This window comes from Phyllostomus hastatus, unplaced genomic scaffold (genome assembly GCF_019186645.2).
Source record: "Phyllostomus hastatus isolate PE091 unplaced genomic scaffold, TTU_PhHast_1.1 phas_scaffold_129, whole genome shotgun sequence".
In the NCBI taxonomy this organism is placed as follows: Eukaryota; Metazoa; Chordata; class Mammalia; order Chiroptera; family Phyllostomidae; genus Phyllostomus; species Phyllostomus hastatus.
The window spans coordinates 8,060,064-8,082,848 of NW_025334009.1; the positions used below are offsets into that span (position 1 = coordinate 8,060,064).

Sequence of the window (22,785 nt, forward strand, 5' to 3'; positions counted from 1 at the left end):
AACTCCAGAGGCTGAGTTTGGCGAGTTACGTGACCGCTCTGCTGGGGGTGGTGGGAGTAGCAGCCTCAGGGGGGCAGAGTGAGGGAGGGGGGAGGTGGCCATGGAGGGGCGGCAGCGGGGCTTGCTCTGCACTCAGAGAAAGAGGGAAAGTGGGAAGGACCAGAGGGAACACCTTGTGAAGCATACGGTTGCCTGACCACTGTGCTGTACACCTGAAACCGATACAAAGTAGTGTGTAAACTGTAGTTGGAAAACAAAAGATTAAAGCCCATCCCTGCAAATGAATGCCAATCTGAAGATTACATTACAGTTTAAATCACTTCGTGCTCTAAATATAAAATAGTTTCTTTAAGATGGAATTTCTGAGGGATTGTTTTTGTTTGTTTGTTTGTTTGTTTTTTAGGAGCTATCAGTAGATCATGGAGGGTCGTGAAGCCTAACCATGAATTTAACAAACTTTTACTGAGCTCTGACCACCTCCACTATTTCTCTGTTGGGGGGCGGCATCAGGACGTTTGCTTTAGGTCATTCTGTCTCAGCTCCCGCACCTCCCTTCTGGGTATGGTGTATTCTTCTTAGGGAGACCCAGCCTTCAGTGAGGGTCCGTGGTCGCTCAAGTTCATCTGCAGTCTTCTCTTTCTTTCATCGAGAATGGATTCATGTCCTGATTATTGAATTCTTTTACTGACCGTCACAGTTAGTTTTTATCACATGCTTGAGAGTTTTAGTTTGTATATTCATCTGGAGTAGGAGTTTATACCCCCCGGGCCCCCGCTGAGTGTCGTCTGCTAAAAATGCCAGGCAGGCCTTGGCGTGACCTCGGGGCCGCCTGGCGGCACCTCTGGGGGGTGTCGTCTGTGCATCTCTGCAGGGGCTCAACCTGATCCTTCATGAGCCCAAACAGCACGATTTTGAGAGCTGAGCACAGGCTAGGAGGGTTTCTTAAGACCCAACTGCGGGAAAAACGGTTTGACTGCTAAGGTTTTTACCCCTTCCCCACTCTTGATCACTCCACTCTTTGGAGAAGTAAATCGGTGCTGTATCTCTGGGCGTATCTGTGAACCACATCTGTGTGCTGCAACACAACATCAGGAAAGGCTTTCTAGAGCCGAGTGCACCCAAGGGCGGTTTGGAGACCTCTCTCCACGGAGCCCCCAGCCGAGCACCCACCGGCGGCTCCCAGCGAGTGTGTTCGGTGTTGCTCTTGGGCGAGCCTCAGAAACGGCCACCGAGGCCCACTCGAGATCCCCGGGCTCCTGCTCCATCCAGACGCCCAGAGCATCTGAAAGAAGTGGCTGCTGCCATCACCAGTGCTCTGTAATTACGTCGGGTCATTTCTGTTTTTGTAAAATACAAACTAAGAAAAGGAACGGGCTAGAAGTAGAGTCTGGCTGACACTGCAGCTCTTGGCTACGGAGCCTGATATGCATATCCTGGCAGAAGGCTGACTCTGAGATGCACTGATGATAATTCTTCACTTAGGGATGTTCATGTTGAATAATTGCTCTAAAATACGGTGATGAGTATTTTTCTCAAACTGAAGTTGTCACTGCATGAGCCCGGAGCGATCCCAGAGGGGTCTGAGGGTGCCAGACGTTGGTGACGGTGGCCTTGGGTGTCTCGTGGCCGGGCCGTCTCGGTCAGTCGCAGCGCAGCCTAAAGCATCACTCAGCTTCCCGCCTGTCAGAATCGGTGCCATATTTCGGACAGCAGGCTTCTCGTGAGGCCCTCTCTCAGCGTGTCTCTGTGTCCTGTTGAGAGGTGGCAGCATGACTCGGGTGACAAGCCCGTGCCGAAGCTCCTGCCTCAGTGACGGCACCTTTGCCCGTTGACTCAAGATCCCTAAGCAACCCCCCCACACCGCATCTCTCGCCCCTTACACTGAGGGCACATGATGGCCATCGTCCCCGTCTTCCTTTGGACGAAACCTTCCAAAACACATCGGAAAGGTTTTACAGCGTAGTTTTCGAGGGATTCCTCCAGGCTCCCGTGGTTTTCTTGTTTTCTGCTGTGGGCCCCTTTCCTTGGCCTCTTTGATGTATCCACTGCTTTTGTTGGGGTGACTCTAGGGAGATTCTGGATATAAATTTCCTATTAGATGCAACTGTTTTCTTTCATTCTGTGGGTTTTTTGTTTTCTCAGTAGTGTCCTTGACGCACGAAAGTCTTTCATTTTGATGAAGTCCAGTTTCTCTCTTTTTTGTTACTCATGCGTATGCCTTTGGTGTCAATCGTTTGGTGCTGAGAAATGATCGCCCAAGGTCAAGGTCAGGACTATTCCCTCCTCTGTTTCCCCCTCAGACTTTCACAGTCTTAGCTATTGCATTTAGGCCTCTGATCCATTTTGAGTCAATTTTGTAGACGGTGTAAGGAAGGGGTCCAGATTCATTCTTTTGTGTGTGGATATCTACCTAGTTCTTCCAGCACCATTTGCTAGAAAGACTCTTCTTTCTTCATTGGATGACCTTGGCACCTTGACTGGAAGTCGGAGGCGCGCAGGGGTGTGGGTTGCCGCCGACCCCCAGGGCTGCACCACTGACGTGGACGCGCGCCTGTCCTTAGGCCGGCACATCACCGTCTCGATTATCGTAGCTTTGTGGTAGGTCTTCAAGTTGGGAAGTGTGATTTTCCCAACGTTGTCCTCCTGGAGGTTGTTCTGGCCAACCCCGGGGTTGCCCCAGCCGCTGCCCATCGCCTCAGGCAGGCTGCTGTTAAAGCTCTCGGGTGCCGTCCCTGGGGAGAGGCCTGTAGCAACTGGAGAGACTCAGTGAGGTTGGAGATGGACACGATTTTTGAGTGGGCTCTGTCGGGGTGCCACTCTCCAGGTCTGATAACGACTTCCCTCTGGGGACGAGGCTTTCCCAGACCCCCGGCCCGCACTGCTCCCTCTGGCACTGGGGGTGCCCAGTGGTGTTTGTTACGGCTGCTGCAGAGCGGGGAGCGGGGAGCGGGAGATGAAACTGGAGGAGGTTCAAATGCCACGAGGCGGAGTGTGTTTCTTTACTACGTGCTGCCCGCGAGTTGCTGCCAGCGTTTGGTTAGTTCCCACAGCGATGAACAAGTTGGTGGCGACCAGTTTGTTTGCTTTTATTGAGGGTGACCTTCTGCAGACCCTTCCTCTCCCATCCTCGCCGACGTCACCACTGTCGGTCTTTTCAGGGAGGGCGGGGGGCTGCGGGCCTGGGGTGCCGCCCATGATGTGAGGGGCCGTCGTGTAAGATTTCTAACGGCGAGGCCACGCCTCTTGGTTCTTGGTCAAGAGCAAGCATCTTCAGCTCTGCTGTTATTTTCCTTAGAAAATGCAACAGGTCATTAATTTGGCACTAGGTGAGCAGCCAGGGCAGCCCTGGTAATGTGTTCTTATTATGCAATGTTAAAACAGCGCCTGTCTCTTCCCGCGGCTCCCCCTTCAGGGCACCTTCGACGACTACCTGGAGCTGTTCCTGCAGTTCGGCTACGTGAGCCTGTTCTCCTGCGTCTACCCGCTGGCCGCCGCCTTCGCCGTGCTCAACAACTTCACCGAGGTCAACTCAGATGCCTTAAAAATGTGCCGAGTCTTCAAGCGTCCGTTCGCAGAGCCTTCCGCCAGCATCGGCGTGTGGCAGGTAATTGTTTGAGAGAAAAAAAATTATTCCTTGGAAAGAAATAACAAAATGAGGCATTTGGTTTAAACACAAAAATCCCCAAGGAGAGATTTGGGAAAACTGGGCTTCGTCCTTCCTCCGCCACAAAAATAACCAATGTAAAGATGGAATCATTACTAACCCTGCAGACGTCAAAAGTATAGGGGAACTACGTATATAAATTGGACAACTTGGATGAAATCGGCCAATTCCTTCCAAAACACAAACCGCTACGACTCACCTAACGTGAAGTGAACAGTGTGAGTAGCCCCACCACCATAAGGAAGTTGAATTGGCAATTATTACAGTCCCCAAAAGAGAAGTGTCCTGACCCAAATGGTGTCACTGGTGAAGTCTGACACTTAGAGTTAACCCCAGTTATACAGAAGTTCTTCCAGAAGTAGGAGGGACTATTTTCCCACGTGTTTTATGAAGCCGGTATCAGAGTGATGGCAACGCAGGGCAGAGAGAGCACGAAAAAAACAACGCGGCAAATCAGTCGATGTCCCTTGTGAAATAATACACAAAACATCGTATCAAAACACTAGCAGATACAATTTAGCAACCTATAAAAAGAATTATTTGCCATGACAAGCAGGGTTTAGTCCAGGAATGCAGGCCCGGCTCAGTATTAGAAAATGAGTCGATGTGATCCACCATATTAATTATCTAAAGAAGAAAAATCACATGTTTATATCAATCATTACGGATAAAGCATTTGATAAATTCCCACCCTCATTCAACTTGATAAGGAGCATATCAAGAAAAAAAAACCTAAAGCAACCATCACGTTTATTGGTGGAAAACTGCACACTTTCCTTGTAAGATTAGAACAAGGCAAGGCCGTCCACTCGCATTGCTCGCACTAGAAGTTCTAACCAGCATCATGAGGCCAGTGGCATTTCTAACTTACCCAAGCTGACCACAGGTCCAGTCAAGATCAGCTGAGACCAGAAAGAGCGCCTCGGTGAGCACGGCCTGAATCGTCCACCTGCAGAATCAGGAGCTAAGCAAATGGCCCATTGCAGCCACGGAGTTCCGGGCAGTGCGTTATGTGCAGCTGTAGCTAACCGATGGAGTAGAGAGACTTGACATTCCACGTACGTCGGTTTTCCTTTAAATTACAAATGAACTCATCTGCAGATTAGTTTATAAATGTAGCACTATACCAACCAAAGTTTCTCTTTTAACTAGATGAGCTTACTGTTGAGTTCTCGTGGAAAAGTAGATGGAACAGAATAGCAGGAAAACTGTAAAGAAGAAGAGTAGGGAGGCACCTCACCACGGGTTAAAACTTGTTATAGTAGCAAGTTTATGAAGTTGTCTCGTAGCGGCGGATGTTAAAGCAGCGTGGCACGGGCGCATGGCAGGCACTCAGACCAGTGACACAGGCTGGAGCACCCAGAAATTCAGTGTGTGACATAGTGACGTCTCAACAGGGAGAGTGACTGACTGTCTACTGATAGTGGGGGGTGGGCAGGGGCGGGTAACTAGGTTTCCAAAGGGAGGGGGAAGGTTTGCTTTTCAAAAGAGAAAAAAGGCAAGACACAGAATGGGAGAAAATACTCCCCATACATATGTCTGCCAGGGGACTCGTGTTCAGATTTCATAGAGAACTCGTACAACTCGACAAGAAGATAATTACGTTAGTAAAAACGTGGACAAAAGATTTGAAAAATGCTTCACCAGAGAGCACATGGGAGTGGCCAGTGAGCTCAGGAAAAGATACGGAATTATTTCCCAGAGAAACGCAGAGGAACACCACACGGAGATGCACCACATTCCCATTTTCAGATCTAGAAGGCCAGTTGCTGGCAATGACGTGTGATAATTGGAACTCTCATGCAATGCTGGCGAGGATGCAGAATGCTACAGTCCTCTGCAAAACCAGATGGCGGTTTAGTAAAAAGTTAAACACGCACCTGCAGCATGTCCACTCCTCGGTGTCCAGGGGCAGCCAGGAACACGCTCGGACTAAAGCTGCCCGGCCGTGCCCAGAGTCACACACCCCCAGCAGCCCCAAACCGGGGACAGCCCAACCTGCCTTCACTAGCTGAATGCGTAAGAAACAAATACGGCAGATTCATAAAACGGTGTGCTACTCAGCAGTAAAAAAAAAGGAACAAATTATCAATGGATCAATCTAAAAATCCTCACGCTGAGTGGAGGAAGCAGACACAGAAGACCATCTGCTGTATGACGCCAGTTTTGTAAAAATCTGAAAAATGCAGACTAATCCTTGAACATAATGACAAAAAGCACATTGGTGTTTGCTTCGGGCCAGGTGTAGAGAGAGGATGGACTGCAAGGCTTTATGAGGAATCTTTGGGGGGAAAATGGAAACGTTTTGCATCTTACTGAGGTACCTGTCGTGGTGGTTTCACAGGCGACTGTATCTACCAAAACTTACGAAGTGTATGCCTTAAATGAGGGCCCTTTAGTCTATGTACATTATAATTCAATGCAGGTGGTACTTAAAATCCCAAAGCTTAGCTAGAAAGGAAAAACTGGAGCAACTGTAATAGAGTAACAATAATAAAAAGGAATGTATTCGAAACGCAGGAAGGCAGACGCTGGATACGCTGCTGGAAGAAGGGTGAACTGGCCAGCCCCGTGGAGCGCTCCTGGGCCTCATCTAGTAAAGCTACGAGTGTGTGGCACTTTTCCACTTTCAGGAATTTGCAGTACTTCCATGCTTGTTAAATGATGCATTTACAAGGTTATAAATGATAGTATTGTTGGTAACAGCAACGAATGCCCACCAGTAAGGAAATGGTTAAATAGGTTGTGGTACATCCATGCAGTGAAGTACCATATTTTGCTGTGTATAATGCACACCCATATTTTGGGCATGTTATACCCGGGATTATTAGAACCATTATTTAACCTATGGCGTGTAATCACCATACCCATGTATAACGTGCATCCTTATTTTCCCTCAAAAATGGTGGCAAAAAAAGCATGCATCATACACAGCAATATACGGGGACTCAAGCAGTTGTGATGAAGGATGAGGGAGGTCTTTGAGCACTGACAAGAGCACCCCCCGAGACATTTTAAGTGACAAAAGCAGAGGATCTGACGGTGTATGTTGTTATGCTGAGAAGAGAGTAAGAAGTATACTCAAGCTTGCTTATATTTGCACACCAAGTGTCTAGAAAGGTGCATAAGAAATTGATGACAGTGATTATCTTGTAGGGAAAGTAGGAGCTGGCAGGTGGGGGAGAGGGGAGCAAGGAGACTCTTCACTGTACACAGAATAAAGTCTGATTTTTGAACTATGGGAGTGTAATTATAAAAAAATAAATTTAATTTTTAAGCTATCTAAAGAGAAGGTAAAGTCCTGAGTAGATTTGTTGTAAAGAAAAAAAACTGTGAAAAAAATAATCAGATTAAGCAAAGGATTCCTAAAATAGAAATACAATGGTAGAAATCCTCCATGGGGCAAGATTTTATTAAGTTTAGATTTGATCATGTTTTGTCTTCTTTTGAAATCGGTATTTCCAATAGTAATTGTATTTCTTAAAATTAGAGGTTAAGTTATTGCATAATGATCACCAAGGGCTGTACAGGGAGCGGGGGAGGGAGGGAGGGAGGGAGGGAGGGAGGAAGGGGCAGGACAATGGCCACAACATCGCCCTAGTCTGTGTCACTTCTGGGCACCAGTCTCCTCCTCCATGGCACATACTGGAGTCTGTTCGGTAGGTCTCAGTGGGACCTGGTCCCTGTATTTTTCCGAAGTTCTACGTGTGATTGGGTAAGTGCCACTAGAAAGGGGGTCACCGTAACTTGTGCCTCAGGTATGGCAGAACGGGGTGTGGTATGTGATCTGCCCGAGTAGGACAGTTTCACAAAACAAACTCCACTTAAACGCGTACCTGGCTGTGTTTGAACGCGAAACGTTTTCCCTGGCGGCCCCGCGTGAGCATCCGTTAGGGTGAGCACAGGGCCCTTAGCCACGTGGTCCTCAGCCACGTGGTCCTCGGGGGTGGATTCAAATTCAAGCCTCTGGCCCGCTCCGGGTGGAGGGGACATGTTGCTTTGGGGTATTTAAGCCAAAAGTATCTAAAATACCCGCTAGCCGTATGGCTTTTTTAAGCCAGGGAAAATATAGCAGTAGAGAGAAAAGATTTAAAATGGACTCGGCAGGGTGAGAACTAAGCGAAGGCTTTCCCTTGATTTCAGTAATACGAACAAGGGTGCAGAGATGCAGACGCAGCCACTGCGGTTTCTGACTTCACACGCTTCTCTTTCAGCTGGCTTTTGAGACAATGAGCGTCATCTCTGTGGTCACCAACTGCGCTCTGATCGGGATGTCACCGCAAGTGAACGCGCTCTTTCCGGAGTCAAAAGCCGACCTCGTTTTGATTGTAGTAGCCGTGGAGGTAAGTGAAAGTCTGAATCTCCCTCTGATGGTTTCCACGTCAGATGCTCTGTTACTCTGCAGCAGCGCTGTGTCTGGCTGGCAGTGTAGCAACATGCATTCACCGGTGAGAAGGCAGAGCATTTCAGGGGACGGGAAGACGTGAGTTTGAGGCGGTGCCTTCCCGGGTCTCGTCTAGGACTGAGCGACAGCCGCCGTGGGGCAGACAGGGGGCTGAGTTTGCCGGCCGCGGCGCTGGCCTGGTCAGCACCGGGCAGGCGGGTCTCGTTTGAAGTGGAGTTCTGTTGACTTAGTACGCTTTTCTTTTTTAGTCTCTCCTAGGGACCTGTCACTTGTACTTTCTCAAACAAATAAAGCCTTGGAAAACGCTTTTGGGGAGTGGTTTGTTTAAGTCTCATTTGCGACAGGCGTGGCGTTCGTCGGGACCCACTCTGAAGCTCCCGAGCGCGCTGCGGTGTGAAGGAGGCCGTGCACAGCGCACGCCGGCCGTCTCTGTGCTTCTGCGGGGCCGTTTCATCACGGTCCTGAGTGAGGCGTGCTGTGACTGACGTCTTCCGGAAATTAAGCGGCGACCCATCACAAACGAGAATCGGCAGCGAATTTTTGGTTGCTGGTGATTTCGGTTGTCAGGGATACTGCGACCTTTCATTTTTAGCCATTTACAAAATAGAACAGCTGTGAAAATCTTAAAGCAAAATGTAGTAGGCACATGAAGCGGTGACTCATGTCGCTAGGGCCTCGGGACCCAAAGACTCAGGGCAGGCCAGAAGAAGACGGAGCCCTGAGCACATGCATTTCCCGCAGCGGCTAAAGCAGTGCAGCCTGCTTCGCTCTTTCAGGGGACCTGATGGGAATCTGTGCTCATGGCGGATGCTGTATGTAGAAGACGCGTTTCGGAGAATGGCTTTAGACGGCGGTGAGTAGGAGGGGAAAGAGGACGGCTTTGGCAGACATACGTGGCTCTATTTTGAATGTGCGAGTTGCATAGGATTTTGGAGAGCTCTTTGCAAGGCTGATTTATTACCTGTGGAAGTGGGAGATCAGAACGGAGAGGGCCCGGAGACAGCGCACGGCCAGCTGGCCGGGTTCACCATGTACCTTCTCGATTTAGGACACGGCCCTCAACTTGGCAGATCCAGGAGCCCGCCTTCGCCAGCAGTGCATCCAGAGCTGACCAGGCTTTGGGGACAGACTGACGTATGCCCGGCACTAATGAGACTCAGAAGGGATTGATGAGAAGGCCAGGTGGTTGATTTCCTGGAAGAAGATACATTTCCAGTGAATGTCACAATTGGTATTAAAGGATACGTGGAATTGGTTATTAGGGCGTTTCCTGGTAAATTGAGGACCAGCTCGAGGGGAGTGTCACGGTCCTGAGAGGCACAAAAGCCTTCCCCACGCCGAGCAGAGGCCTGCCGTCACCGGAGCCTGCCGCCCATCGCCGGCTTCTGAGCAGCGCTGCCCGGGTCTCGAACTTGCCTTCACTTTCTCCGAATTTCTGGCAGGCCCAGCCTTCCTGCGCATCCCCATTGATTTGCCTGCTGCTTCCTTGTATTGGTGATCTCTTACTGAATCAGGTAGTCAGCACCTGGTTCTTCCCTCCTAATCTGGGACATTTCTTGGCCTCCGGGACTGCTCTGCGGATGGCTGTCCTCACGCGCTGCAGGCCAGCTGTGCTAGTCTGACCTGCAGGCACTCACAACGTGGCTGCTTTAAAATCCGTCCCCGATGCTTCCAGCATCGCATTTATCTCCGTGCTGCTGTCTGTTGATTGTATCTTCTCAGTCAAGTCGAGGTTTTCCTGGTTCTTGTTGCGATGGGTGACTTTTACTGAAAGTGGGACACATCGGGTGTTGTGTGTGTTACAAGACGACTCTGGATCTTATCTAAATCGTACGTTTTAGCTGCTCCCCACCCCGCCCCACTGCTGCCACCACTCTGGTGTGAGGGTGAGGGGCAGGGCACGTTACCCCGTGACCACAGGTTAGAGGTGGAAGTCCAAGTTTCCCACTTGGATCCCATTGTCACCTGAGGGCTCCTCCTCACTCCTGGACAGGGAGGGGAGTTCTGGCTTTTGCTGGCACCTCTCCTGCTGGGAGAGGGGGACCATAACCTCATCCCTGCTCCCCACCTGGCCTCCACAGACATAGGGGGTGGCCTCCCGACTGCTGGGTGGGAGTGGGAGTCCCTGCTCGCCACTGAACTACTTGTGACACAGCCCCAGTGGGGGGCAGAGGGGAACCTTGTTGTCACCAGAGAGGGGTGGAAGTTCAAGTTCTCCACGCGTCTCCACTAACAAGGTAGGGGTGTGGGTGTGCTTGTTACCATTCAGCAAGGGTGAGGCACTCGGCTCCCTGCTTGGCCTTCTCTGGTGAAGGCCAAGGTGAGGCCCCTTGTTACCGGGCTGGCGGGGGCGTGAGTCCAGGCTCCTCCCCCTGGAAGTTCGCTGGCGGGGCGCAGGCAGAGCCACAGCATTTCTGTGCTGTCTGGCTGTGGGTGGGGGGGGCGGGCGGGAGGCTGGGGGAGCTCTTGTCTGAAGCTTTCTATCCAGCCAGACAGCCCCTTTCCAGTCCTTTGGCTGGAGAGAGCAGGTTTTCCTTGGCTTTTGTTTTTGGTCCCCATTGTCATTTCTGGGGCTCCAGCTTCCTCAGCACTCGGTCATGGGTATGTGAGGTGCAGAGAGAGCCCTGGGGACCCTCCGCCGTGCCAGTCCTCACGTCCTGGGCTCTCTGGTCCCTCTGCCTTGTTTCTGCCTTCCAGAGTCTTCTTACGTTCACCCTCCACGTAATATACCGTCTGTGGTTTTTAGTTGTGCTTGGCGAGGGCAGTAGTAGAAAGTGCTTCTACTCTTTTCAGAAGCAGAAGTCCTCCCTTTCTTGTTTATTAATGTTTCTTGTCTCTGCGGTTAGGACCTCGGCACATGCGCTGTCCTCTCTCTGTGCCTGGCTCACGTCTCATTTATCAGGTTCGGCTCAGGCCCCCCGGGGCTCCCAGGCCTCCCTGATTCTCCGCCTCAGCTCCACTGGCGGCTGGCTCCACGGAGCCTGGTGCCTGTCTCCTCCGTAACGCTGATTCCACCCACAAGCCTTGCACGCACTCGCAGGCTTACTTATCCAGTGAGGTCTGGCTCTCGGTCGCCCTGCCAGCCCCGTGAGAGGCGGGCGAGGTCCACTCTTCTGTGTCCGCAAACGAGACGACTCCCTGGAGCCGAGACTCAGTTCTGCGAGGTCCGCTGTTCCGTGTTTGGGTGAATATGTTATTAATAAATTAAGCTATGAAAGAGAAAACGGACACTTCAATGTTTTTGTTTTAAAACACAAGATGGATGTTACTGCTTTCTGATAAATGCACACTCAGTGCTCATCCCAGGAGCGTGTGTGTTAGTTTATAACCTTCTCCGAGCTCCGCTCAGAGAACTCGAGGCGGCACATGCTGACCGTTTCATTCCCTGATTAAACGGCGCTCAGTCCGCAGCGAGGTCAGGGGCTGGGGAGAGACGAGCTGTCTTTGTATTTTTTCCCTCAAGAGCTCTGCTTCTAAACGTAGTTGAGAAGATGTGCACATTTAACCCACACACGCATGCCCACGTACATGTACAGCTCAGTACGTTTACTCGAGATGCAGCTGGGCTCCAAAAGCGATGCCCGATGGGTGTGAGGTGGTGCCTCTCGAAGTTTTGCTTTGCGTTTCCCTGGCGGTCAAGGTGCCTGTTGGGCATCTTTTCGTGTGCTTAGTGGCCGTTTGTGAAGATTGAACGTCTGCTCGAACCCTCTGTCCATTTCTGAACTGTGTTGTTGATTTTTTCAGCTGGTGAGTTGTAGGAGTTCTTTGTTATGTTCTGAATATTAACCCTTTAGTAGGTTTATGATTTGTGAATATTTTCTGCCAGTCTGTGCATTGCCTTTTCACTCTGTTGATACTATCCTTTGACGCACAAAAGTCCAACTTCTACTTTTTCGTTTTTTGCCCTTGCTTTTAGTTTATGTCTAGGAAATTATTGCTAAATCCCATGGAATGAGATTTTGTCCTATATTCTCTTCTAGTTTTATACTGCTAGGTTTTAAGTCTAGATCTTTGATCCCTTATGTGTTAAGTTGCGTATGTGCTATAAGGTAATTCATTCTTTTGCATGTGGATGTCCAGCAGCATCTGTTGAAATGACAGCCCTTTCCCTAGTAAACGGTTTTGGCACTCCTGTCAAAACTCATTCGCCCCTGTGTGGGAGGGTTTATGCCTGGGCTCTTTATTCCATTGGTCTATATGTCTATGTTTTTCTTTTTAACCACTTTACTGAGGTATGACTGACATAAAGAAAGCTGTACCTATTCAGTGTATGCAACTTGGTGAGTTGGAGATCACTTATATGTATCTTTTCGCCAGCACCACACTGCTCTGACTACTGTAGCTTTGTAGTAAGTTTTGAAATCAGGAAGTGTGAGACCCCCGCAACTTTGTTATTCTTTTTCACGAATGTTTTGGCTATTTTGATTGTGCATTTGTAGTAATTATAGCTCTTTATTTTCTAATTTTTAAAAAAAACTATTGATTAAAAGTTGGGTTACATGGGCACAGATTGGTATTAGGGTAAGTCCTTGCTTTCTACCTTATTAGTGTGCTTAAAGATTTGTTTTTATTTTATTGACTTTCATACATTGGAGGGGACCCTCCCTTAGTTTTTAAGCTGAGAATTTTCTGTGTCAGAACAACATGAAGCTCAGAGAAAGTGTTAGAACGAACCAAAAAATTAGTAAGTTAGCTAATTTTATCCTAGTGTTGCAGAGACCTGTGCTGAGTGCCATCTGGTCTGGTAATGGATCCAAAAAGTAGAAAGTTTACAAATAAATTTGAAAATGCAAGTTTTTTGTTACCATGTAAGTTTGTGAAATCATACTGAAATTCTAATCCAGAATGTTACAGAAAAGTCTCAGAATGACCAGTGGGTCAAATTAACATGTTTCTGTTTAGAAGATTTTTCTCTTTGATCTGCAGTGTCTTTTCAAATTGGGGAGTAAAAATCTTAAAACTATATTTTATTCCCTATGTGTTCCTGTGGTCTAGATAAAGTGTTAGTTTATTGAGGTTAAAAAATGTTTTGCTAGTAGCATATGAAATGAATCGCGTGCTGTACTTCCCTATGTTCATTTATGGCCCCTGAAAGAGTAGAAATTTCACTAATTCAAAAAAGCCATAATAAATAAGCCATAGATATAAAGTAAATGCTTATATAAATTTTTAACATCTTGATGTAAAAAACAACTTAAGATATTTTATTTTAAAAGTTGTTTTCTTCCAAATTAAGTAACATTTAAAATAAGTTCATGTTATTAGAATATTTTTAACCAAGAGGACATAGAGAATATAGTTGTAATGTTGGAATTGATTGGGAGTTCTCATACTCAAATTGTGGATGAATCGATCATTTCAGTAGCTTTTCTGGTTCACACTTTCAAAGCCAGCAAACTTTAATTTTTATATGGGTTTCTTTTATAAAATTTGATTTAGTGCAGCCTACGGTTGAATAAAGGGCAAAAAATGATCATTACTGAATGCTAGTAACTGTGTCATACATTACAACTTTTGTGTGTTTACTGCCATCTAGTGTTGCCTTTTTAAAAAAAACTACTGAAATTTCACTTAAAAAATTAAATTTATTGGGGCAACGTTGGTTAATAACATATCAATTTCAGGTGTACAACTCTGTTGGGCTTTTTTTGTTTTTGTTTTTAGAGAGAAGGGAAGGGGGCGTGGGCAAGGGCCGGCGTGCGCGAATGTTCCATCACTGAGGAGTGCCCGTTAAATTACTTTAACTGTGTTTTCAAGTGATTGAGCAATTGTTTGCTAAATGTTTATTAAAGAATGAATAACTCTTTCTTTCTGTGAACATGTAGTTAGCGGCAGTTAAGACTTAAACTTCAACTTTACAATTAAAGACTTTGGTGTACCTTTGGGACATGTAACAGACAAAACCCTCAGGCAAAGCAGTAGACTTATATTATTGTAAGAAAAGGTAAACTGAATAGGCAGTCTGGCACAGTGGTTAAGACCGTGGGCTCTGGGTTCGAATCCCGACTCCATCTTTGACAAGCTGAGTGTCCTTCAACGAGTTCAGCACCTGCAGACGTCCTGGGGGTGAGCGAGTAAATGCATGTGGTTATGCTCATTTCACTGCTTGGCAAGAGTAAGTATTCAGTATGCTAGTTATTGTTGTCATTTCAGAAAAAGAGCTCTTCTGCTCTTCATGTAATTGAAAGGTCTGATTAAGCTGTGAGAATTCAATTGAAAAGCTTGCCTAGGAAGGAACCCACAACCAACTTCATTCATCTGGTCCCTGCTTCCCAGGGCTGAAACGTGCATGTGTTGGGTGTACCTGGGAAGCTAAATAGGGTTTTTGACTTTTGGACCAGGGCACTTTTGAGTGGAATTATTAAGCTGGGATTTTCCCTTCCTTCTCTGGTTTCCTCCACTCCTGTGGTAATCCTGGTAATTTTTCGGTTATATTATGGGTTGCCCCCCTCTCAGATTTTATCCAAAGGAGGCATTGTACTGTGTTGTGTGGCTGGGATATAGCCCTGGCTTTAGAAATGCCCCCCCTGACAGAATCCCCCTAGACCTAAGTCACGGTGCAGCCGGAGGCTTCCAGAGACCGGCTCTGCCCGTCCGCCCCCCCACAGTGCCCAGAGGGGCATGGCTCGCCCCGCCCACCGGTGGGGGCTGGGGGAAGGTGTTCGCTTCCCCAGTGACGGGTTCCCCAAGAGGCATTTCGTTCTCAAGTCTGTTTATACCCTACATTCTTGTTCCTGTAATTGGCATGATTTAATTAAATGGAATGAAAACTGATGAGATGTGTGTGCTAAAACAGAGAGCCGTCATTTCTGTGAAAAACTTTGGAAAGACTCCATAAAGACAAATTACTATCAGATTGGGTAAAGATGAGGCAATTATAAAAGATTAGGGAAAAGTCATAAAAATACGGGCAGCTTTCAGATTCTGTCTTCACACGGCTTCACGCCGCTCGTTTTAAACGGAGGCAGACCTGGGAATCTCCGGCCTTGGACTTGGGGTGTTGTTCACACGTGGAAGACAGTCAGGGACTCCGTCCCTGGGTCCCACTTAAAGGAAAGGCCTGGGCCCCACCTCACAGAACCTGCAAGTAAATAAATGCACTTTCAGTGTTTGCTAAAATAGAATGTTAAAGATACACATTTTTTATGATTCCTCATTTCAGCTTTTGGGGGTTAATTGAGGAATTACTGATCCCTGGTGTGCCACCTAAATGAGCTGCTTCTTACCTTGGGGAGCACGGAATCAGGGGCCCAGCTTTTAAATTTGTCTGATAATGGGACATATTTGTGCTGTTGGAGGACCTAGTGCCCTCCACATCGGTGGTTAGTACATAATCCGTTTAAATATGACTCTGTTGATCCAGTTTTTGCAAATTAGTTTACATTCTTTTTTAAATTCTATTTTATTGATTACGCTATTACAGTTGTCCTGACTTTCCCCCTTTTGCCCCACAAGTTTGCATTCTTTTAAGCTATTAGCAGTGGTGAACCTCCCCGGATCTTGGCCTAGAACATGGGGGAAAAGGCGAGTCTCACACTTCCGAAAGAGATCAGTTTTATCTTCCCAATGAAGTTGTTTTCAGAAAAGAATTGTACACGGATTAAGAATTCGGAAATTCCGCACTTTCTCAGCACTCTTCAAGCCACGCCTTCCAAGTCTAGCTACATAATTTTCCTTCGAGTGAAATCCCAGAACATCGTCTATGTCCGTATTCGCGTGTGAGTGTGCAACTGTCCAAGGACAAACAGGGGGACTTGGGCAGTCGTCTCTGAGGGCTCTTACTCCGGTCTGCTCTTGGTGGGCGCTGTCAAGGGCTCCGCCAACTTGCCTGCGCCTCCGACACCCCCTGCTGCGCCCCGCCCGTGCTCGCCGCCTGGGCCCAGCACACTCAGCACCTGCTCACCACCCCCACGCACTTCCTTTTCAGCACGCACACCAGTGAGCCACACGTCTTGTTCCCTTGGGAAGTGGGGAGGTAAGAAAGCACTGTGGTTTCCTTTTCTTTTCCCTGAGATGGAAAGCGAGTCTGACCTCAGGAAATTGAAAGTGGACTGTGAGAACATGAGAAACTTCCACTGTGTCCAGAGTATTGGCTAGAATGTGGAGAAGTATCAAATCCAAGGGGAGTCCAGCTGGGGATCGGGGGTTTGTGTGGGGGGGACCCTTTTCAGAGGGAAGAGAGGGACACTTGGGTGGCTCCCCGGGCAGGAGCGAGCATGGGAATGGTGAAATCGGGGACCAGGCGGGCTTGCTGGGGTGGGGTGTGGGCAGAGAGTGAAGAGTGTGAATTGAGGGATGAAGCATCATGGGGGGCCGGGGAAGGGGACGAGGGAGGGGTGCCAGGACTGGTGGAGGGCTGAGAGCCCATGGTGAGATTTTACATTCCGTTTACATTTCCTTCCAGAATGGTGTCTTTTAACACATGTGCTCGGAGGCAGAACTGCAATACCCGTTTCCCCTTAGCAGCGTAAACTCTGCGTGGCGTTCCGATTATGTGAAAGTGGGGAGACAGAAAACAGCGTCCACTGCGTCTCCCCGTTAGGAGACTGCACTTCCAGCCCTCCCCTCACTAGGGGGCAGCCACCACCTGGGGTGTGGGGGGGGTGGACCGGTTTGTGCCTGAGGACCCCGTCCCTGTGCGAGTGGACAGGTCCGAGGCCCTCCGCCCGTACTACAGCCCTGCCCTCCTCCGCCTCCGGGGTCCCGGCAGCCCCCCGGCTTCCTCTGCTCCTCCCGCTTCTGTCCAAAAGCCCTGGGGTCTGCCGAGTGCTCTTCTCCATGTTCTCACGTCCGCCCTGACTTTCCCAGCCTCCGCGGTCCTGCTGGTGAGGCCGCAGCTCTTCCTTTATGCCCGCGTCCTCACCGTCCACGCGTTCTGCCAGAAGTACAAACTGTCCGAGTCGCCGTTTCCAAAGGCCGGCTCTGTAGGCTGTCCTCCTGGGCTGTCACGCAACTCAGTGTGTCTCCTCTGAAGACACAGTTTCCGGGGGTCTGGTCTGCACCGGAGACACGAAGATGGTGCATCACGCCCCTGCTCCGTAAGGAGGGCTCGCCCCGCAGGCAGAGCGTTTATTCCACTGCTCGTTTCTGAGGCCTGTCTTCGCGCTCTTCCCCTCAGCGGAAACAGCGCCTCTGAGTTCACGTTCATCAACACCTGGAGCCCGCTTAATATCACATGTCCTTTAGGGGACTCTTCCCACGTTAGCTGCGCCGCAAACTCAGAACATCGTGTTAGTACTCACCTCAAGAATCACTCACTGGGCGTGCCCTGGGATTTTGTGCCCAAAACTGGGCCAGCCTGCGCCAGCCGTACCCCACACACCACACCATTGACTGGCGGTGAAACAGGTCAGTTCTGCGTCACTAGTCACTGGGGACACGCAGATGGGAGCCACCGGGAGGTACAGCCACACGCCCGGGAGAATGGTCAAACGAGAAAAACCACTGGTCAGGACTCGAAGCAGGCGGACCTCCCCGACGTGGCTGGGTGGGATGCAGAGGGACTCCGGCGCTTTGGAGAGCACTCTGGCATCTTCTTACGAAGTTAAGCGTACACTTACTGCGTGACCCCGAAATTCCATGCCTGGGTTTTTACCCAGGAGACACGAACCGAGGGTCACACAAAAAGCCGTGTGTAGCCATGATAGTGGCCTTTCATCACCTCCAAATGGAGTCAGCGCAAACGTCCTGCAGCTGGCCAGTGGACAGGCGATCTGCAGGGCGTGCACGCCGCGGGAACGGAGGGGAGTCTGGGATGAGCCGCAGTCGGGGTCAGTCTCGGGCACGTTACGCCAAGTGAAGGAAGCCAGACTCCGGAGGCTCCACCCTGTTGATTTACTTTGGGAAAAGCAGGCCCGCAGGGACAGAAAGCAGACCAGGGGCTGCCAGGCCTCAGGGGTGGGGGGTCGACCACGAAGGGGCACACACACACACAAAAACTGGGCCGGGCTTGCATGTCATTATTTTAGCATCGTAAACTTTGACAGAGTAGTTGGATTTAGTAAAATGGTATAAATTTGATCAGTGCACAGTTTTTCTAGTTATCTTGATAGTTTGTCGTTGTTCTTTTGTAGTTACTTGTTTTGCTTCTCCCCTCCCCACTGCAGCCTGAGCTTAAACGTTTCGGAGGGGCTTCAGGTGGTTCTGTGGCCCCCAAGGTGCCATGTTACAAAGACTGGGTTAAATTAGCATCCGAATGAGACCATTTCGTAGATTCCTAGGTGCTTATAAACGTCACATGTTGATATCACCACTCTAAGTTCATCCTGATGAATAAAATACGTTCCTCCTCCCACTGTCTTATAAATGCCACTGAAAGTGAACTACTATTTCCAGAGATGTTAAAACCCATGAGAGGGAGGGAAGGGAAGATTTTAAAGATTTTATTTATTTTTACAAAGGGAAGGGAAGGGGGGAGAGAGAGAGAGAGAGAGAAACATCAATGTGCGGTTGCTGGGGGCTGTGGCCTGCAACTCAGGCATGTACCCTGGCTGGGAATCGAACCTGCGACACTTTGGTTTGCAGCCCGCGCTCAATCCAATGAGCTACGCCAGCCAGGGTGAGGGAAGGGAAGATTTTAAATGTTGATTACTTTCTAGAAAACAGCTTCTTATCCTACATGTTTTAGTTAAAAACCCTTGTCTTCCAACCGAAGGACAGAAACACTGTGTTTCACCCACACACCCACACATGTGCACGTGTGTATGTGCGTGATTTATGAGCCATGCGTGTCTGAGTGTGAAGACCCAGCCTCCCCGGGGCAGCCTGAGCCCGAGGCGGAGGACGAGCTGCGGGACGTCGGGATCTGACTGTCTCCGAGCTGCCGGCAGCGGCCCCGGCTGGGCCCACGTCTAGATGTGCAGGGAGGGCTGCGGTGGTCCCATCGTCCTTTCCGTCTTGGCGTTTCACGTAGGAACTAATTGGCACCATCTGTGCCGCTAATGAAGGCTGCACCGTTGTGGTCACTGGCGCGCGAGGAAGCCAGGTGGAGGGGGTGTCTCACAGCCAAAAGGGGGTGGGATTGGGGCAGAGGGAGTGCAGTTCACTAATATTCTTTCACGGGGATCAGTTGTCCGAAAGGAGCCACCGGGAAAAACTTCTCACTATTTCTCCTTTGTCAGAATATCCAGCATGTACATGTCTTTTTTTTTCAGTCCTGGATAAGCAGATACATCTTTCTGGTGCTTGCCCAGGTTCCCCGACTCCTTCATTGTTTCTGTGGAACTTGTTCTCTGGTACAGAGCACCGCGAACATTGACGGTGTGCTGACCACTGGGCCCCCCCCCCCGGTGGGCCCAGGGCCCCCTTCCTCACAGCTGCCAGACACGGCTGAGGCTGTGGCCGAGACCCCTGCTCTGCATCACGAAGGGGTCGTCGAGCAGAGTTCGTGAGCTCTTGAATATTTCAGACTGCTCTTCAGTAACTTGGCTGGATTAAAATTTTTTAGGTTCAGTTTTCATAAAGTGTCAGGAAACCGTGACTGCAATGCCGTCTCGAGTTACTGCTGTCAGACTGTGAGACTGGCCTGGTTTCTCTCCTTCCGTGAGCGCCTTGGTCATTTTGATTTGAGGCCCGGGGTTTTGTTATTCCTTTTTAGAGTTTATCTTTAAAATCTAATCGTTTTGTACATCTGTGCCTCAGAGCTGACTGGTCCAGAGCACAGACACACCGTGGGCCCTTTCAGTACAGTTTCAGGTCTTCTTTTATTTCTGGGACATTTCTTGAAATCATTTTTAACATTAACCATGTCCTATTTGTTTTTGTCGTCAGGGCCCTCCAGTTGTGTGTGTGTGGGATCTTCTTTGCCTGCCTTCCACATCGATCGCTTCCTTTCCTTTTGACATCTCCGTTTCATTTTTGTCCTCCTGACTTCCACGTCTTTCTCTTTTTTAAAGATTTTATTTATTTATTTTTAGAGAGCAATGGGAGGGGGAGAGAGAGAGAGAGAGAGAGAAACATCAATGTGCAATTGCTGGGAGCCGTGGCCTGCAACCCAGGCATGTGCCCTGACTGGGAATCGAACCTGCGATGCTTTGGTTCACAGCCTGCACTCAATCCACTGAGCTACGCCAGCCAGGGATTTTCTACGTCTTTCTTTGGTGTCCCTCATATTGTCATTTCCATCCATTCTCCCCTGGCCACTCTGTAATTTATACATCGTTTCCAAGAGGATATTTGTCTTTCTCTTTCATTCTTTATGGGTTGTCACTCCCATGTCATACCGTCCTGTTCGTTTGATGTTTCTGGTCTGAGTTTTAAAATTTCCTGCGTGAAGGTTTTCTTCCACATTTGTAAATGTACATTCAACATTATTGAGTTCAGCGTTGAACATTGAGTTGTCATTTTCATCTGGTCCCTGTTTTGTTTATTCGATAGCTTTTTGTTCGTTCGACTCTTTTGTCACTGTTGTTGGGGAGGAGAACCCAAATGGGAACGCCTGGATTCTCGGTGTCTTGCTGTCGTAGACTGTCTCCCGCTCACGGTGACTTTGCGCAGATGTCACCTGCTGGGGTTTTGCTGCTGCTGTTCGCTCTGAAATGAGAAATTATTCTGGACTAGTAATAGGGGTTCCGGTTATTCCAACTGATTCCTAGTTAACTACAAAACCTGTTCTCGTTAGCATACTATAACCTATCTAACACGTCATCTATAAGGAGCGTGCTGGGCATGTTGGAATAGTTTAATTCCATAAGGGGCATTTTGAAAGTGAATTTTTATTACTATACAACCATTGAAAAAATCTGAAAAAATTCCCAGAAATTCATTACACTTAGGAGTCCATAAATTTGTGACTTAAATCCTTTGTAACTTTTCTCCAAGCCACTGAAGGGCAGCATGGTGTATGTGTTTGTGTGTGTCTTATATCTATTGTGTATGCCACATGTTTACATACACGCATTTGTGTGTATGTTTTTCCAGTGTCGTTGAAGTAAAAAAGTAGGTAGAGCCCTGGCTGGTGTGGCTCAGTGGATTGAGCAGCAGCCTGTGAACCAAAGGGTCGCTGGTTCGATTCCCAGTCAGGGCACATGCCTGGGTTGCAGGCCAGGTCCCCAACAAAGGGCACATGAGAGGCAACCACACACTGATGTTTCTCTCCCTCTCTTTCTCCCTCCCTTCCCCTCTCTAAAATAAATAAATAAAACCTTTAAAAAAATTAAGTAGAAATTATTTTAGACCCTAAGAGAATTTAAGGGATGCCTGCTGTTACTGCCTAAAGTAGGGCAGAAATAAGAATACAGATGCTACATTTTAGAAGATTTATAGGCTATTTTAAGGAAATATTCAAAATATTTTAGAAAGCTTTTACTTAAAATGTAACATACATACACCATATTTTGCCATGTATAATGCATACTTTTTGCCCAAATTTTTGAGGGAAAAAACAAGGATGCACATTATACATGGGTAGTACCTGACATACCTTGTGTCTGTTCTTGTGTTTTGTAATTATTTGTTACATAAAATTTCTTGTGCCATAATATGTTCAAAAATAAATTCTAAAATTCCTTTAGAATACAAAAAATAAGTATCTAAATATAAGTAAATAAATAAAAATGCAATTAAAAATATTAAAAACGAAAGATATTTCTCCTGAACATTGGGGCCAAACACCTGGGCGCACATTATACGGCAGAACACGGTAGGTGCTGCTGCTGAGCACCGGGCTCAGTGAGGCGTCAAGGAGTGAACGTGCTTGGGAGACATGGAAGGGTTTACCAGAAGCCCCTTCTTGTTCTTCCCAGCTGCTGCCGGCTGACAGTAACTGCTTTCTTGACTTCTGTTGCCATTTAGTTGTGCCTCTTTTTAAATTTTGTATCCATTGTGTCATATAGTATGTTCCGTGGGTATACCTTTTAACGATTCCAGTCCCTTGAAATTGTTTCCCAGCTATGATGCTTCTTAACAGTTTCTCCTCTGATGTGTTCATGGGTTGCTCAGGGGCGCTGTGTTGATGTGCTCGCTGGCGCCCCCGCGTGGCTGGCAGAGCACCTCAGCCCTCTGCAGATGTATTGTTTCTGGCATCACAAAAATAGTCATAAATATTACATCTCTAAATCCAGTGAAGAAATTGTCTAAAGGACGGCTTATTAGAAAGATTAATAAAATACAAAGATATTTAAAGATCTGGTGACTGAACAGGACAATTGGTGCGCTGCTGATTCTGAAAGTGAATCTAAACTGGGTGAGATCACTCTGCAGCCCGTATGTTAGTCCCAGCCCCGACTAAAGGGATAAGTTGGCAGTCTTTTAAAAGCTTCGTCATTTTCGTCATTCAGTTGGTTTTATTTTCCTAAACATGCTGATTTCGGTGACTCTTTTCACTTAATACACTCTGAGTATATTATGTGGATGTGCTAGAATATATTGAATGTTGTCATTTAAAAAATGGGAGTGATAACACTGTTGCAGAACAAACAAATAAGTTAATGCAAAGTGGAGAGATGATGCTGGCACATCAGACTGGCAGCAGATCCCTGGGTCTGGGGAGGAATGGCAGCCAGGAAACCTGAGGTTTGGAGCGGCCAGCCTCCATCAGAGTTCCCATCAGTTGCTGATACATTAATATTGCAAACAGAAGAAGAACAGCTTGCAAGGCCAAGAAGCACGTCTGAAAACGGCCTCTGCCGTTCTAAATGCATCTTCTAAATGCATCAGCTCCCTTCCCCTGCCACCACCACTAATGGCATCGTTTTAGGAACCTGGAAAGAGGGGAGAA

At 48.3% G+C, this 22,785-nt stretch overlaps 1 protein-coding gene across 1 annotated transcript in view; it reads left to right on the top strand.

Moving 5' to 3' along the window:
• The window catches only part of ANO10 (anoctamin 10), a 109,571-nt gene that overhangs the window by 25,824 nt on the left and 60,962 nt on the right, over positions 1-22,785 (top strand). Inside the window, exons 10-11 of the mRNA XM_045856861.1 lie at positions 3,413-3,604; positions 7,879-8,007. Of these exons, the coding sequence (XP_045712817.1) occupies positions 3,413-3,604; positions 7,879-8,007 (321 nt within the window). The remainder of the gene's footprint in view (positions 1-3,412; positions 3,605-7,878; positions 8,008-22,785) is intronic.